Source organism: Balaenoptera ricei, chromosome 14 (genome assembly GCF_028023285.1).
Source record: "Balaenoptera ricei isolate mBalRic1 chromosome 14, mBalRic1.hap2, whole genome shotgun sequence".
Lineage (NCBI taxonomy): Eukaryota > Metazoa > Chordata > Mammalia > Artiodactyla > Balaenopteridae > Balaenoptera > Balaenoptera ricei.
Window position 1 is genome coordinate 2996266 of NC_082652.1, and position 18519 is coordinate 3014784.

General features: G+C 40.4%; 1 protein-coding gene and 1 non-coding gene across 2 annotated transcripts in view; both read left to right on the plus strand.

The window, feature by feature from the left end:
- TMEM132D (transmembrane protein 132D) overlaps nt 1–18519 on the plus strand; it is a 678719-nt gene that overhangs the window by 309362 nt on the left and 350838 nt on the right. The window contains exon 3 of the mRNA XM_059893671.1: nt 3866–4012. Coding sequence (XP_059749654.1) covers nt 3866–4012 — 147 coding nt within the window. The remainder of the gene's footprint in view (nt 1–3865; nt 4013–18519) is intronic.
- TRNAE-CUC (transfer RNA glutamic acid (anticodon CUC)) lies at nt 16930–17002 on the plus strand. The gene has a single exon. It is a non-coding gene; the product is annotated as a tRNA-Glu (tRNA).

The window sequence follows — 18519 nt, forward strand, 5'->3', positions numbered from 1 at the left end:
TTTAGGTGTAAGGATAGATTGTTTATTTGAGATTTTTCTTGTTTCTTGCGGTAGGATTGTATTGGTATAAACTTCCCTCTTAGAACTGCTGCATCCCATAGGTTTTGGGTTGTTGTGTTTTCATTGTCATTTGTTTCTAGGTATTTTTTGATTTCCTCTTTGATTTCTTCAGTGATCTCTTGGTTATTTAGTAACGTATTGTTTAGCCTCCATATGTTTGTATTTTTAACATTTTTTTTCCTGTAATTGATATCTAGTCTTATAACGTTGTGGTCGGAAAAGACACTTGATATGATTTCAATTTTCTTAAATTTACCAAGGCTTGATTTGTGACCAAAGATATGATCTATCCTGGTGACTGTTCCATGAGCACTTGAGAAGAAAGTGTATTCTGTTGTTTTTGGATGGAATGTCCTATAAATATCAGTTAAGTCCATCTTGTTTAATGTGTCATTTAAAACTTGTGTTTCCTTATTTATTTTCATTTTGGATGATCTGTCCATTGGTGAAAGTGGGGTGTTAAAGCCCCTTGCTATGACTGTGTTACTGTCGATTTCCTCTTTTATGGCTGTTAGTATTTGCTTTATGTATAGAGGTGCTCCTATGTTGGGTGCATAAATATTTACAATTGTCATATCTTCTTCCTGGATTGATCCCTTGATCATTGTGTGGTGTCCTTTTTTGTCTCTTCTAATAGTCTTTTATTTTGAAGTCTATTTTGTCTGATATGAGAATTGCTACTCCAACTTTCTTTTGATTTCCATTTGCATGGAATATCTTTTTCCATCCCTTCAGTTTCAGTCTGTATGTGTCTCTAGGTCTGAAGTGGGTCTCTTGTAGACAGCATATCTATGGGTCTTGTTTTTGTATCCATTCAGCCAGTCTATGTCTTTTGGTTGGAGCATTTAATCCATTTACATTTAAAGTAATTATTGATATTTATGTTCCTATTCCCATTTTCTTAATTTGTTTTGGGTTTGTTTTTGTATGTCTTTTCCTTCTCTTGTGTTTCCTGCCTAGAGAAGTTCCTTTAGCATTTGTTTTAAAGCTGGTTTGGTGGTGCTGAATTCTCTTAGCTTTTGCTTGTCTGTAAAGGTTTTAATTTCTCTGTCGAATCTAAATGAGATCCTTGCTGGGTAGAGTAATCTTGGTTGTAGGTTTTTCCCTTTCATCACTTTAAATATGTCCTGCCACTCCCTTCTGGCTTGCAGAGTTTCTGCTGAAACAGCTGTTAACCTTATGGGGTTTCCCTTGTATGTTAATTGTTGCTTTTCCCTTGCTGCTTTTAATATTTTTTCTTTGTATTTAATTTTTGATTGTTTGATTAATATGTGTCTTGGCGTGGTTCTCCTTGGATTTATCCTGTATGTGACTCTCTGCACTTTCCCATATTAGGGAAGATTTCAACTATAATCTTCTCAAATATTTTCTCAGTCCCTTTCTTTTTTCTCTTCTTCTCCTGGGACCTCTATAATTTGAATATTGGTGCGTTTAATGTTGTCCCAGAGGTCTCTGAGGCTGTCCTCAATTCTTTTCATTCTTTTTTCTTTATTCTGCTCTGCAGTAGTTATTTCCACTATTTTATCTTCCAGGTCACTTATCCATTCTTCTGCCTCAGTTATTCTGCTATTGATCCCTTCTAGAGAATTTTAAATTTCATTTATTGTGTTGTTCATCACTGTTTGTTTGCTCCTTTGTTTTTCAAGGTCCTTGTTAAACGTTTCTTGTATTTTTCCATTCTATTTCCAAGATTTTGGATCATCTTTACTATCATTACTCTGAATTCTTTTTCAGGTAGACTGCCTATTTCCTCTTCATTTGTTTGGTTTGGTGGGTTTTTACCTTGCTCCTTTTCTGCTGCATATTTCTCTGTCTTCTCATTTTGCTTATCTTAATGTGCTTGGAGTCTCCTTTTCACAGGCTGCAGGTTCATAGTTTCCGTTGTTTTTGGTGTCTGCCCCCAGTGGCTAAGGTTGGTTCAGTGGCTTGTGTAGGCTTCCTGGTGGAGGGGACTGGTGCCTGTGTTCTGGTGGGTGGGGCTGGATCATGTCTTTCTGGTCGGCAGGGCTGCATCCGGTGGTGTGTTTTGGGGTGTCTGTGAACTTAGTATGATTTTAGGCAGCCTCTCTGCTAATGGGTGGGGTTTGTGTTCCTGTCTTGCTGGTTGTTTGGCATGGGGCGTCCAGCACTGTAGCTTGCTGGCTGTTGGGTGGAGCTGGGTCTTAGCGTTGAGACGGAGATCTCTGGGAGAGCTCTCCCTAAATGATATTCCATGGGGCTGGGAGGTCTCTGGTGGTCCAGTATCCTGAACTCGGCTCTCCCACCTCTGAGGCTCAGGCCTGACACCAGGCCGGAGCACCATGACTCTGTCAGCCACTCGGCAGATGAGTGGTTTATTACCGAAGATATTAAAGCACAGGAACCAAGAGCCAGATGAAGAGATTCATAGGGTGAGGTCGAGAGCAAAGAAACGTCAGTCCTCTTGGAGTTTGGAGCCCAGCATGGTGGCACGTGGGGGCATTCCTCTTCACCACCCTGGCGGCTCTCTGAAACCCCTCCTTTTGGATTTTAATGGTGGCTTCACTACACAGCCATGGTTGATTAAATCCTTAGGCATTGGTGATTAATTCAACCTCCAGAACCTTTCTCCTCCTTCTGGGTAATCGGGGAGGGGGGTGGGTCCCATATATGTTTTTTTCACTTGAAATCTCTTAGAGAAACATTAGGGCCTGCTAGGAAACCATCCTTCTACCTCTCTCATCCGGCTTCTCTGATATCCTAGAGAAAAACCTATACGCGTGTCACCTCTCCCTTTCTGTGACTGAAGGAAGGAAGGAATAAGTGAATGGAGGAGAGAAATAATAAGCCAAGTCTGTGATGGAGGATACACCTGCTTTGGCAAATTTGTCTAAAGTCTGAGCAGATGTTACGTCTCAGGACAGGTAATGGCCAGTGTTGGGTAACGAAGGACTTGAGCAGGTCAAATAAGTGGCTTCGGCACCAGGAAGTTTTATGTGATGCCATGGAAAGCACCGAGCCTGGTTGGACTGGTGCTGTGGTTGGGAGCCGTTTCAAATCCTGGGTCACCTGCTGCCTGATCCCCCAGTTGCTCAGCTGGTCAGTGAAAATGAAAATGGTACTGACCTCACAGGGCGTGTGTGAGAGTGAAATGAGATAAAACTGCTGTGAACTCAGAAGAGCGCCTGGTTTTTTGTGACAGTGATCATGATGGGATGATGGTCCTGGTGATGACAATGATGATGGTGATGTCATGGGAGGACCACAAGCGTAGAAGTCAGGCGCATCTGTGCACTTCTCAGCACCTGTGTTTTGCTATGAACCATCATGATTCCCAAACCTGTCTGAGCTGCAGCCCCTCCCCACCTTTGAGCTTGGAACGTTGCTTGGGAAATTAGATGAGATAATACAGAGGAACGGTCCATCAGTACCTGGCATGGAAAAGGCATTCAGTGAATGTGCATTGTTATTTTTAATCCCACTTTTGCAGTGTTAATGAATTTCCTTTTTCTATTTAGTTTTAACAGTCTAAGGGTATTCAGTTAATTTTCTTAAAAGCAAAGCCTTCCACTAGCACAGCGTTACTCTGTTTCTTTACGTGACTGATGCTTGCGTATGTCAGTGTACTGTTCCTAGCTCCTCTGTTAAAGGAAGGAATGACTCGGGGGTGGGGAATCAGGGCAGATGGATTGGAAGGGGATTGCCAATGTGTGATTAAATTCTATTAAACATGAGCTTACACCTGGCAGGCGACAATGGGCCATTAAGTGCACTGTGTCCCCGCAAGCATCGGTAACCCAGGGATGCCCCAGAGCCGTCTCAGCTGTGCATTTGCTGTCTCCAACAGGGTAAAGGTGATGAAAGGCATGAACATCATTGGGGTGAGAGCCAGCAGCCCTTCAGTGTGGGAGGTTAAGAAGAGCACGGATTACGCTGGGAAGTACACACCAGCTGTCATCGTTTGTCAGAAGAAATCGGCTGGCTCGGAAAACAGGTGAGTCCCAGCGGCCTGCCATATATTCAGGTTCGCTGCAGCGGTGGCCTCCTTTTTCCCCAATTTGCTGACAACCACTTCCACCGCGGTTTGCACTTGGGGTGCGTCGTCTGTATTATTAGTGCTTCCAGGTGAGATGGATAGAATCCTTCACTTGGAAAAAGGTGGGCTATTATTCACAGTGGACCTACTTACAATCCCAGCACAGCTCCGGGTCACCTGCAGGGATTACTCCATGCAAATGGAATTTATCTCGAAATGATGTTCCACTGCAACACGGCCTCTTTCTAATCCATATGATTAGGTAAAACGAAAAGTCTCGGCAGCTCTGATAAAATGGCCCATTTTGCAAGTGTTTCAAACAAGAGTTTGTTGTAAAACAAAACAAAACAAAACACCCAGAGCTTGTCAATCTCGTGCCACACAGAGGTGCCTTCCACATTTGCCGTGTCGATTTAAATATAATGTGTGGATTGCATTTTGTGCCGGGATTTTCTGATGGACCTGTGAATGATCTGCTGTGGAATTATAGGGAATTGTGACTGTCTCTGATACCCACCAAGTTAGAAACAGTCTATTCACAACTGGGCAGAGACTTGGAAACTCAGTGGTTCTTGATTTATTTCTGTTTCCCGAAACCTCGTTTGTGGCTCTAATATATTTCTGATCTGGTCACCTGTTTTTGCCACTTTTAGGCTGGTTGATTTTTGCTCTTTATGTTGCTGGCAATTGAAATAATTATGAATGGACCAATCCTAGGTATGTAGCATTATTTCAGGAGTCAGCTTTTTGAACTTTATAGCTCAATGCTTGGAAAATATTTATTTTCCATTATTTATTCTAATATAGAGGTCATGAATCTCAGTTGACGGCTATTCTGCTTTTTTTGGGGGGGGGTTATTTCCAAAGAGCATTGGATGCCAATTTGGGGGTGATGTGATGTGGATTTCCCTCTGTGCTCCTCTGTTTCATGTGGGTGCTCTGGGATTCGGGTTATCAACTGTCAAGCTCTGGCCTGTGACTATCCTTTTGTGACCAGTGTTTCAAGATTTTTTCTTGAAGATCTGCTTGTAGAGCAGATGAGGGGGGAAAAGGAGAAGTCTGTATTTGAGTTCTGCCCCAAATGTTTACATAGTAATGCTGTGCCACACGGAGTATACCTTCATGAGCTTACAAATAAGCTCACTTCCAAAGGTGTCTGTGCCAGTGATACGATTTGGGAAATAAGATGCCACCTCCATGAAAGGTTTCCTTTGTGTTGCGAAGTTAGCAAAAATTAGGAAGGATAGATAGATAGGCAGATAGGTAGGTAGCTCGGTAGATAGATAATGATAGATAGGTAGACGAGATGGATATAGATTGATAGATTGGTAGATGATAGATGGATAGATATTTTACTATTCTTTACCAGAAAGAGTGGGGGGATTTGGGAGAAGTCTCAACCAATGTGCTGATTTTCCCTCTTGTTTCTTCTTGCCATTTACTCTGCGGATTAGTGGGAGTATTAGTGATTGTAGTGTTACGTATGAAATGCAGAGAGATTTGAACCGTTTTGAAACGTTTTATTACATTTCTGGCTAAGTATTCATTCAGGTTGTCTTGGGCGTGGAGAAATAAGGAAACTTTCCCAGGGCGGCTGATCCCCATTAAGGTGTAAAGTGGCAGCTGCCTTTTTATGGATCACGGAAGGCAGGCACTCCCAAGGGGTTTTAACACTTCCTTAAATGAAACAAAAAATCAACAGCTCTAGAACATATCGAGTCATACAGAGGTTGTGGTCCTTGCCATTGTTTTTTCCCCTTTCATCTGTAACAGTATCTTCTTTAAGAAACAAATTCCCTGAATGGACTATCAACCTAGTCCTTCAAAGGTCTGGTATCAGCATGCCATTCACTATGGAGAATATTCCTTATCCCTTTGTAGATTCTGATGTCAGTTTTCTGTTTCCTGCTATGGGTCTAGATGATGGAAGAAGCATATGTACACACACAGACATACACAAACACATGTGTATGTCTATGTATGTCATATATGTGTACGTGTATATAGAGAATACTATATGTGCATATACAGTACTTTATGTGTCTTTGTAATACGTCATATATGTATACATAGTATATATATATATATAGTATATGTATACATAGTTCGTGTATACGGAACATATATATGATATAGCTGTTTAAATATGTGCCTATATACACATGTACATTTTTATGGGATATATGTACTCACATATGTTATGATGATGCAGAGGTTTATTCTCTTCTTTTGGAATCCAGTTCTTACACTGAAGCCAGGAAGGCTTTGCTTACTGAGGAAGCCGTGGAATGCAGGCTCTGTTAGTTGGGGAATCGTGTCGGTCTGGTTGGTAGCTGTTTCCAGTCCCTACAGCAGCATATGGGACACATGAGGCTCTCCATAAATACTTGTTTAGTGATGTTCTAGAGTTAGACTATATCTCTGTTACTCTATGTATAATGATGCAAATCTGTACGTACACGTATTGAATGGCCTCTGATACACCTGTTCAAAAAAGGAAGGTGCACAACAACATCTATATTGATGCCCCATTTGGGGAAAGCCCAGAGAAGAATACTTTCTGAGCAGAGGGGCTAACAGTGGTTTCTACTGGGAGGAGCTGGCAAGTTGGGGGAGAATGCTGAACGTAAATTACTTTTTACTGTGAGCCATTTGGACTATGGTTTTTTTTTTACTATGTGCATGTATTACCATTTAATATAATGTATACAGTTAAAATAGACTTTTTTGAATACGATATATTCATTTCCTTTTTTTAAAAATAAATTAATTTATTTATATTTATTAATTTTTGGCAGTGTTGGGTCTTTGTTTCTGTGCAAGGGCTTTCTCTAGTTGGGGCGAGCGGGGGCCACTCTTCATCGCGGTGCGCGGGCCTCTCACTATCGCGGCCTCTCTTGTTGCGGAGCACAGGCTCCAGACGCGCAGGCTCAGTAGTTGTGGCTCACGGGCTTAGTTGCTCCGCGGCATGTGGGATCTTCCCAGACCAGGGCTCGAACCCGTGTCCCCTGCATTGGCAGGGAGATTCTCAACAACTGCACCACCAGGGAAGCCAGATATATTCATTTCTATGTTCAACTTTTATCCTCACTTCAAAATTTTTTATTTCACTTCTGTCTTTATGGAATTAAATACAGAAGAAGCATGCTCCACTCTCTGGGATAGCGAACGGACCAGGAGAAGATCTGTTTCTCTTTTCTTTGAAGGATAATCGGAGAATGTATTACGGAGTGGATGTTTTCACATTAGTAGGTTTTGCTTCAGAAGCTGTTTTGCTTTATACCTTCTTCCCACTCTCTTTGACGTTCAGTTATTCTTTAAAGTCAGCATCAGGGGCTTCCCTGGTGGCGCAGTGGTTGGGAGTCTGCCTGCTAATGCAGGGGACACGAGTTCGAGCCCTGGTCTGGGAAGATCCCACATGCCGCGGAGCAGCTGGGCCCGTGAGCCACAACTGCTGAGCCTGCGCGTCTGGAGCCTGTGCCCCGCAACGGGAGGGGCCGCGATAGTGAAAGGCCCGCGCACCGCGATGAAGAGCGGTCCCCGCACCGTGATGAAGAGTGGCCCCCACTTGCCGCAACTAGAGAAAGCCCTCGCACGAACCGAAGACCCAACACAGCCAAAAATAAATAAATAAATAAAATAAAGTAGCTAAAGTCAGCATCAGATCATTGGAATGCAAAAAAGGGAGCCTTCATGAGCTTGAGAGTCATGGATTGTGTATTGCTAATAATGCATCATGGATTGTGAAGTTGCCTTAAGGAAGTTAAGTCCCTGTGACAGGTGTAATTTTATGGATTAAGGAGACACTTGTGCTAGTGATGAACTCAACAGGAGTGAGTGGAGATTATTATCTAAGTTGAAATGCATCCTTTGTTTTTTGAAGAACTTTGGGTTTTGAAAGCCTTACCATCACAGTACTAACATATGAATGTTACCCACAGCTGTCAGATCTGTGTTGACTAAGCATTGCCAGGAAATACTATGGAACAGAAGCAGGATAACTAAGTACGCTCTGTCCATCAAATTCCATTTGACATTTTCTGAGTCTTGCTGACTGTTAGAGCACTATGTAAACTTAGATAAATGAGTAACAAAAGTCACATACTTTTTATTTCTTTGCTCTTCTCTGCACAGATGAGTGTTTTCCAGAGTTTGCCACAGTTGCTATTTAAATGATTTTAGGTGGTACAGAGAAATGGGGTCAAATAAACTTGAATGACAGAAACATATGTGCTTTCCAGTTCTCCAGCAAGACTACTGATGGAAGAGAAATTCTTCTCTTTTAGGGGCTAATATGTCTATAAAATCTCTATCCTTTGTTAATAGATTGTAGACAAGCAAGAGTACATAGTTCGATTTAATCCTTTTTCATAATTATCTGTTTATAATCCTTCACACTATACTGCTTTTCCATTTATTCATAGGTAATCTTGTTACCGAGTTCAAGCTCGTACCGCTCGCCGCAGGACAGGCCAGTAAATTGACAGACGGGTTGTTGGGGAAAGGGATAGTGACTTTATTCGGAAAGCCAGCAGACAGAGGAGACGGTGGACTAATGTCCCAAAGAACCATCTTAACCCGAGTTAGAATTCAGCCTTCTTTTATACTAAAAGCGTAGGGGTGTGGTTGGTTGCTGCACACTTCTTGGTGCTGGAATCCTTTGTTCTTGCAGCTGCTGTAAACCTTACACTCTCTTCTGCAACTTTTTATCTCTATAGGAATGGAAAAGTGTTACACCTTTAAAGCTCAGAGCCTTGAGAATAGGCGGTCTTGTATATTTCAGGCTCTAGGCAAATTCTTAACTTGTAGCAAAAGCAATAGAATACAGAGGTTAAAGTAAAAGAAAGAGATACAATATAGATTCAGATTTGTTTTTCCCCATTACAACATGTTTCATTTTAAAACAAATATAGCTTAAGTAGTAACATGAGATGCCATAAATAAAAAGAGATATTTAAAGTATACAGAGATGAGATTACAATCATGAATGTATGTTCAGAAAAATGTATCCTGGCATGATAAATCCATCTCATAATACATTTGTTAGGTTTGATTATTTAATAAGAGTGACTTAACAAAATAAAGTGACTTAAAGTAAAAGTTTATTTCTCTGTCACATCGAAGAAGCCCTGATGTAGGCAAGCCATGGCTGGCATGGCAACTCCTCAGTACTATCAGGGTCCCAGGCACCTATCTTTCCTTAACACCATATTAATGTATGGCTTTTATCCTCATAGATTAATATGGCTGCTGGAGTGCCAGTCATCACATCTGCATTGCAGGCTAAAGAAAACTGACAGAAAAGAGCCTTTGCCACTGGATCAATTCCTTTAAGGAACTTTTCTAGAAACTCATGCCAACCCCCAATACTCTCCTGCCTCTCATTGGTCAGGACTTAATCACATGGCCACACCAGACTTCAGAGGGAAGTGAGAAACATCATGTATTACAGGCAGCAGTATACTTAACTCAGAATTAGTTTTCTGCTCCAAAGAGAAAAGCAAAGTGGATGGGTTGGGGAACCAGAAACCTTGATCTCAGAAATCTATAAAGAATAAATGTTGTGGGATTTTCAATAGGATGATGGAAAGAGCATGGTATAACTATCATCATAACTATCATAGCATAACTATCTCCTTCATTCTACCAGGTTCCCATGGAAATTTCCAGTGAAATATAATAAGGGTGTGAAGATCCACATTAGCAATGCACTGGAAAAGTTATGATTACAAACTAATATATATAAAACAACTATTATATTTAAAATAGATAAACAGCAAGGTCCTACTGTATAGCACAGGGAACTATTAATATATTAAATCCTGTAATAAACCATAATGGAAAAGAGATAATAACAATTTTGTTTATCAATAAATATGGGACAGGGAAAATTTAGAAGATATTCAATCAGGATGTTGCCCGTGCTTGTTAAGTACATTTAACATATTAAATATCCTGTAATAAAGCATATTCATATATATCTGAATCACTTTGCTGTACACCAGAAACTAACACACCATTATAAGTCACTATACTCCAATTAAATAAATAAATAAATAAGAAAAGTTATCATGTGTATGTTAGAAACATAGAGAAGTGTTTGTGAAACCTGCAGGACTGGGTTGAAGGAGGATGAAAAGATCGCCAGTCCTTTTTTTTTTAATAGTAATCTTTTTATTATTTATTTATTTTTATATTTTATTTTTTTGGCTGTGTTGGGTCTTCGTTTCTGTGCGAGGGCTTTCTCTAGTTGCAGCAAGCGGGGGCCACTCTTCATCGCGGTGCGCGGGCCTCTTCACTATCGCGGCCTCTCTTGTTGCGGAGCACAGGCTCCAGATGCGCAGGCTCAGTAGTTGTGGCTCACGGGCCCAGTTGCTCCTCGGCATGTGGGATCTTCCCAGACCAGGGCTCGAACCTGTGTCCCCTGCATTGGCAGGCCGACTCTCAACCACTGCACCACCAGGGAAGCCCAAGATCGCCAATCTTAATTGTGCACTAAAAAGAAAAGGACCAGGAATGTGAGTGGAGGAGACCCAGGCATAAAAAAAAAAATCAGGCCTATCTCCTAATATCGCCAGTAGGTGCTGCTACAGGTGAGCATGGACATGTCAAATCCAGCAAGATTTCCTCTCTGGACCAGTAACAGTAAAAGGCCGCTACTGGGTGAGGAGCACACCTTTGGAGCAGATACCCAAACAGGCAGAAAACCCATAGGCATATGAAAATATCACCATAAGAATTTTGGGGAAAACTCTTAAAAATCAGAGACAAAGACAGAACTTTGTGCATGAAATAGAGATGATTTTAAGCATTGATCAGTGGTCTCAGATTCAAAATAAGCATGGTATCATCAAAGACAGAGGAAGCCAGCAAGGAGAAGAAGCCATGTGAGATAAAGATGGGGTGAGAAACTCAATGTCTATTGGATTTGCTACTGTAGAAAATGAAATCAGTGAACTTGAGAGAAAAGTTTAGGAGAAAGAGAACCTTCAGAAGAGAGAATGAGAAAGAAATGAAAATAAGAAAGAGAAACACCTGAAAACCAATCAAGCAAGAGTACGTAGAATGACCACAGGAACAGCTGGAGATTACCTGGTTACCATAAGATTCGGCACTACTAGTTCTACACCTAAGAGAACTGAAAGCAAATGTCCACACATGTGAACACACAAGTTCACAGCAGCATTTGTCATATATATATATATATATATAATATAATAGATGAGTGGGCAAACACGTGATCTATCCATGCAATGGAATATTATTTGGCATTAAAAAAGGGAGAAGTGCTGATAGATGCTACAACATAGATGAACCTTGAAAACATGGTACTATGTAAAATAAACCAGACAAAAAAGACCATACATTGTATGATTCCATTTATACATGATGTCCAGAGAGGCAAATTTTTAGACACAGTAGCTTAGTGGTTGCCTGGGGAGGGGAAAATGGAGAGATTCTGGTCGTGGATATGAGGTTTCTTTCAGGAGTAATAAAAATATTCTAAAATTAAATAGTGCTGATGGTTGTTCAACTAAAAACCACTGGATGGTAAATATTAAAATGGTGACTTTTATAGCATATGAATTATATCTTGATAAATCTGTTATGAAAATCAGTAGATTACAAAAGGGCCTACGAGATAATACCAATTTTGTTTATCAATAAATATAGGACAGGGAAAATTTAGAAGATATTCAATCAGGCTGTTGTCTATGATGGCGATATTACTTGTGATTCATTGACTCAGTATGTCCCCTTCATTGACTCAGTATGTATTTTTGAAAAGTCCCATAGTGAACATAGATTTTTTTTTTTAATTAGGAAAAGATAAGATACGGAAAACAAACAAAAAATAAAGTTAAAATGCAACGTGGCTGGGAAAATTGTTTAATAGAGTCTGGACATCTGTCCTTGTCATTGCTGAGTGGCATACTGACAATTTTGGGATGCTTAATTCATCTGCTGACTTGTCCAAATTTGAAGCCAGAAAGATCTGGCCTTTTTTTGGTGGTGGTTCCGGGCAAAAATTACTCGTAATGGAGATATTATAGATTGTTTAAAAATGTTCGGTTTTGCTTTAGAAAGCAGTTTTAATGATTGCAATTTACTGCTGCTTGACTGTTTCAGGATTACAGATCAAGTGATGGAAAAAAAAAGATCTTGAGGTTTTTTATTAATATGATAATTTGATTAGAGGTATTTTCTAGCAATCTGTCTTCGGCGAGATAGTTCAGCTCTACTGACATCCAGAACCTGAGTTTAATAACAACAAAACCTGAGACAATGGTATAAAGTTATCAAAATGTTATTATGTCTTTTCTGTGGTGAGTGGGATTTTTTTGATGCCTTAAATGCTTTCAGTATCCTTATCATTGGCTCTTACGGATTATAATAGTCATACATATTACCATCTGAAAGATAATTCCTTCACAAAGAGTAGGAAGAGAATGGGTGTAAGATTCAGGAAATCTAATATTCATTTCTCATTTTTATGCTAGCTGTCTCACATTTCACCAGAGAGGGAACAAGAGGTAAAACATCCTGTTCTGTACCATCGGCCCTAACGATGTCAGCCTTCGCTGGACTATTGTGAGACTCTTATATAATCCCACATGTGAACAGACACACTTTGAAATAATCAATCAAGAACATCAGTTCAAGAAAACCCGTCTATTAATTGTCCTTAAATTGTTAAAATGACTACGTAGTATATGCAGCAGACATACCCAGGTCCTCCTAGATGTGAAAGATTATACTTCATTTCCACAGCCTAACTGACAGTTTCTCAGAGTACCAGATGAATTACATTAGTTGTACATGGAGTCTGTATCAAGTGTGAACAAAGGTTCCCCATTGTCTTTATTTTTTTTTTTTTTGTATTTTATATTGGAGTATAGTTGATTTACAATGTGTTAGTTTCAGGTGTACAGCATAGTGATTCAGTTATACATATACATGTATCTATTCTTTTTCAGATTGTTTTCCCATATAGGTCATTACAGAATATTGAGTAGAGTTCCCTGTGCTCTACAGTAGGTCCTTGTTGATTATGTATTTTATATATAGTAGTGTGTGTACGTTAGTCCCAAACTCCTAATTCATCCCTCCCCCACCTTTCCCCTTTGTTTTCTAAGTCTGTGAGTCTGTTTCTGTTTTGTAAGTAAGTTCATTTGTGTCATTTTTTAAGATTGTCTTTACATTTAGAAGTTGTCAGAAGCATTTCCATTCAAGTTTGTTTTAATAACGTCTGCATTAGGGATACAACAGACAAAGGTATTGCTACCAATACAACAAGATATCATTTCTCCTAATCGTATTGGCAGAAAGTTACCAAAGGGGGGGGGGTTAAATTAAGAGTTTGGGATTAAAATATACACACTACTATATATTAAATAGATAACCAACAAGGACCTACTGGCTACTGACTTTTAAAACGTGCATCGGGGCTTCCCTGGTGGCGCAGTGGTTGAGAATCTGCCTGCCAATGCAGGGGACACGGGTTCGAGCCCTGGTCTGGGAGGATCCCACATGCCGCGGAGCAACTAAGCCCGTGAGCCACAGCTACTGAGCCTGCACGTCTGGAGCCTGTGCTCCACAACAAGCGAGGCCGCGACGGTGAGAGGCCCGCGCACCGCGATGAAGAGTGGCCCCTGCTCGCCGCAACTGGAGAAAGCCCTCACGCAGAAACGAAGACCCAACACAGCCAAAAATAAATAAATAAATAATAATGTAAAAAAAACCCCAAAAAACATGCATCCACGTGACCCTAAAATGACAGGTCTAGGTACCGCTCCTCCAGATGAAAGCTTAGCCATGGATATGGAGGGATGTGCACAAGAGTGTTGATTGTTGCATTTTTAAAAAACAGCTAACTGTTGAAAGCAACCTGAATATCCATCAAAAGGTGAATTGATTTAAAAATGATACATTCATATAATTGAAACTTATGCAGCAATTATGAAGAATTGCCTACATGTAGTTATTAATGTTTATCAACATTAATTTTGTTACCAACTAGGGCGCTTAGCCTTCCTGAATGAATAGAAATTGATAAGAGATACAGGAAAGGCTTTATTGGGGCCCCCGCTGCAGCAGTGGGGAGCAAGGACAAGGGACAGGTTCCCTTGTTCGCTCCTTGAGGTGGGGCGAGCTGGTTCCTTATCTGGGGTGAGGGTAGGCGTGGGTCCGGGGGTCGGGGCAGAGGCGTGGCTTAGGTGGTCTGCCCCCCGCTTTGGTGGTGTTGTGTGCAGGGGGCATGCACAGTGCCTTTGTTTTTCTCCCAACACCCTGTTTTTGCTCCTGGCCCTTCAGAAGTGGCAGTTGGGTTTTTGGTCTTTTTGTATCTTTTTGTCCATAATTTGCCCCAACTGCTCATGCGAGCGGTTCTTTTTAGTCCCTTATAATTTCTTTGTATTTTGTTGCTGAAGGAGTGGTTTGTCCAGGTGCAAGCACTGCAGCAGAGGGTCCCAGGTCCCAGGTCCCAGCCTGTCTCAGTTTGACCTGAAAATGTGATGTTAAGGGGAGTGGGAAACTTGAATAATAACATGTACAGTATGATACCACTCTAGTAATTCTAAAAAGAGACCCGCAGAAAAATGCTGAAGTAATACAGATATAAACGGGATGAGACATGGCTGCTACTTAAGAGACCAGCATTTGAAAGACAGCCCAGAGGAAGGTGTGCAAGGGTGGCGGGCAGGCACCCTGGAAGAGAGCGCTTTAAGATCTTCCTGACACAGCATTCGAGCGGTGTCCCATTGTATCACTCCCATCAGAAACATACAGACTCGGAGAGGAGGCGGTGATCATTCAAGCACGTGGCATTACAGTGAAGGAGAGTTATGAGTCTAGTGCCCTATGAAATTATACCTCGGGCTGACTCATTTTCCACTTCCTGACACGCATACAATCCCATTAGGCAGTCTCACGGGGAAGTGTGAGGTTTGCCTTAATTTACCCTTGTGTTGCTTTACTTTTATTACATCCATATATTTGGTATTTAACATCTCCCATTTCCAAGTAGACTACCAAATTTAGAATTAAATTATTTAACACCCACTTTCAGCACAGCAGTGAGTTACCGCTGCACATCTTTACTGGGGAAATTGCCTTTGCTTTGGATAGGATCTCCAGGGCGCTGTAATAAAAAACACCGACTGTTTTTTCTGCTAGAGCTACACCAATGCAGCATAAATAATAACCTATTTATGCAACAATAATTGTATGATGCCACTTGCTGGTGTTCATCAGAATACTTCATAAACACTCTCCAGGGTCACAGATCATGGCTAATGTTGAGTTGCCCTGGGCTTGTGATCTCACAAAGCATCTTCATTCATTGGAATGACCAAAAATGTCTGCAGTGGCAGAAATATCTGATGTGACGTGTGAACATCCCATCAAGAAAACCATGGGCTAATATTTGTCTTCATGCAAATTTCTGAACTTGAAACTTCAGTGAATGTGTGTGTGTGCACAGGTGTGTGTGTATGTGTGTGTTTACAGCCATGGATACATAACCCTTAGGGTCCTTCCTTCCAAACATGGAAAACATTATCAATAAAAGTCCTACAGGAAAAAACACGTCTATATCTATATAAATCGGTATCTGTATACCTGTGTATCTTTATCTCTGTCTCTGTATTTACATATATATCCATATCTACAACTTACCTATCCATGTCTATATTTATAATTACATATGTATGCATAATATATATGCATAATGCAAAATATAAAATTATTTTAATTTTAAAAGGCTCATGAGCTTTTGTAGTCATATTTGTTTTGGTAAGTCTCCACTGCAAAAAAAAGGTGCACAGATTTCCGCGTACCTTAGATACTTTTGAGAGCGAGGGCCAAGTTCTTTGGGAGAGTCAGTTTTTTGATCATGTAACTGTGCGGACCTCCAGTCTCTGATGTGTGCCCTCCCCCTCCACGACTGTCCTTTGCTGTCAGCACCCTACCAAGCATCTCGAAACCCCCAGGTTTCCCTGGTGTGCTTAGCTTGCTGAAGCAAATGCTGTAAATTGGATCATCTATTTCTTGAAGGCCTGGGGAGCAGTTTAGAAAGATAATAGTATTTCATGGAACATTAAAAAAAGAAACAGAAGAAAAATTATGGGATCCATCCAAAGAAGCTTTATTTACTGTCCAACTGTGAAAAGCATCACCTTGTTTCTTATGTTCCAAAAATTTTAGTCTGATTATTGTTCTCTTGGATGGGATGTCTTATTTTAAGTGTCCATGTTTTGGATTTGCTATCATTTCTAAATGCACCTTTCTCTGACAGCCCTCATTCTTCCGTGCTGTGTGCCAGTTCAAGGAGTTTCTCTGGTAACTTTTTAGTCTTTTAACCCTGGTGATTGATTTTGTCAGCAGTTAGCCTGGTGGACTTTCACTTCTTAGGAATGGTACTTGAACTGAGACATAGTTAGAAAAATTAGCAATAAGGGCATGGGACTTTATATTCCTACCTAGAGCTCTTTTTTAAAAAAAAAAAACAGATTTTGTTATAAATCATATACCTTAAAATTAACCCATTTTAAGTGTGCAGTTAAATGAGTTTTAGAAAATTTATTTTTTTGGCCAGCCATTATACCATCTAGTTTAAGAACACTTCCATCAGCAGAAAAAGTCCCTTTTTACCCATTTGCCATGAATCCCCACTTCTTCCCTAATTCCAGACAACCACTTGTCTCTTTTCTGAATCCATAATTTTGCTTTTTCCACAATAGCCCAAGCTGGAAATAACCCAAATGTGTATCAGCTGGTGAGTGGATTAAAAACGGTGCTACATTTTAGCAATGGAATACTACATGGCAATGAAAAGGAACTATCTCCTGATGCATGAAAAAACGTGGATAAGGAATTCCCTGGTGGTCCAGTGGTTAGGACTCTGTACTCTCACTGCCGAGGGCCCAGGTTCAATCCCTGGTCGGGGAACTAAAATCCCACAAGCTGTGCAGCATGGCAAAAAAAACCCCAAAAAACAAAACAAAAACCTGGATAAATCTCAGAAGTATACTGAGAGGTAGGAGCCGGTCACATGACATGACATATCCTATGAGTCCATGTACAGGAAGCCCTCCTTATCCACGGGTTCCACATCCACAGATTCAACCAACTGCAGATCAAAAATATTTTTAAAAAAATTTCAGCATTTTCCAAAAAGCAGAACTTGAATTTGCTCGCACCAGCAACTGTTTACATAGCATTTACATTGTATTTACAACTCTTTATGTAACATTTACATGGCATCAGGTATTATGAGTAACCTAGAGATGATTTAAAGTATATGGGAAGATGTGCATAGATTATACGCGAATACGACACCATTGTGTATAAGCGACTTGAGCATCCGTAGATTCTGGTATTTGTGGAGGTGAGGGTGGGAACTAATCCCCCAAGATACTGAGGGGAGGCTGTATATACAATTTCTAGATCTCATTTTAAATTACTTGATTTTCAGCTTTTCACTGGAATCCACTAAGTTATCAGGCACCAGGTTACCTGAATTCTTTCTAAATTTATTTTCCTTTTCTTTTTATATAAACTTGCTCTTTTATAAGTTTTAGAAAACTTCCTCTCAGAGGAAAACTTAACTTCAGTTTAAATGTTCTGTAGTCATCAGGAGGAGAAATGACCCGCTGACCAGCCACTCTAATTACAGGCAGCAGTAAAAGCTTTCATCTCACTATTTTAAAGAGGTTTTGTTTCTTTAAACAAAAGATGCCAGTCAGTAAGTGCAGGGGACTCTGGCTCTTTCATCTTTGTCATAAAGGTAGATCCAGTTTTTACACCATAGAAATAAGATGCCTAGGATGACTCACATTGCAAAGTCAGTGACCCCTTTCCTATAATCTCAAGTCTGAAATATTTCAGAAGAAAAAAGTGTTGTTTTTTTCAGTTGTGGACAGAATACCTATAGAGGAAGGATGTAATTGTGTTAGGATCAATTTCACAATGTGCAGAAGTCACGTGGGACTCTTTTAAACATACCAAGGTATTCTTTCAATTCAGTCGACATCATTTTTTGTCATGGGTATTGTGTTTGTCTATAACCACTCACCGTTTTCCTCGTGAAACTCTTGAAGTCTGAGATACTTGCTAAATGTGGTTTTGATTACACACTCCTGAGGCTGAGTGGAACGTGGATGAGAACAGCATTTTGTGTGGTGTGTAGGTGCTTGTTATAACAAATCCTTACAGAGGAAACCTCTGTGAAGCCCTAGAAAAGAAATGAGACAATATGGATTCCTGAAGGGGCTGTGTGGAGAGAATGATTGTTAAGTACCAGTAATAAGTTGGAATGAAGATGTGTGTCAGCATACACGGCTTCATGGTTGTGTGCATAGATTTTTCTTTTACATCTTTCAAAATATTTTCCATTGTGATGGGGTATATGTGCTTCCTTAATAAAACCCTAAGAACGAAGACTAGCAGCACGTGTGATAAGTACT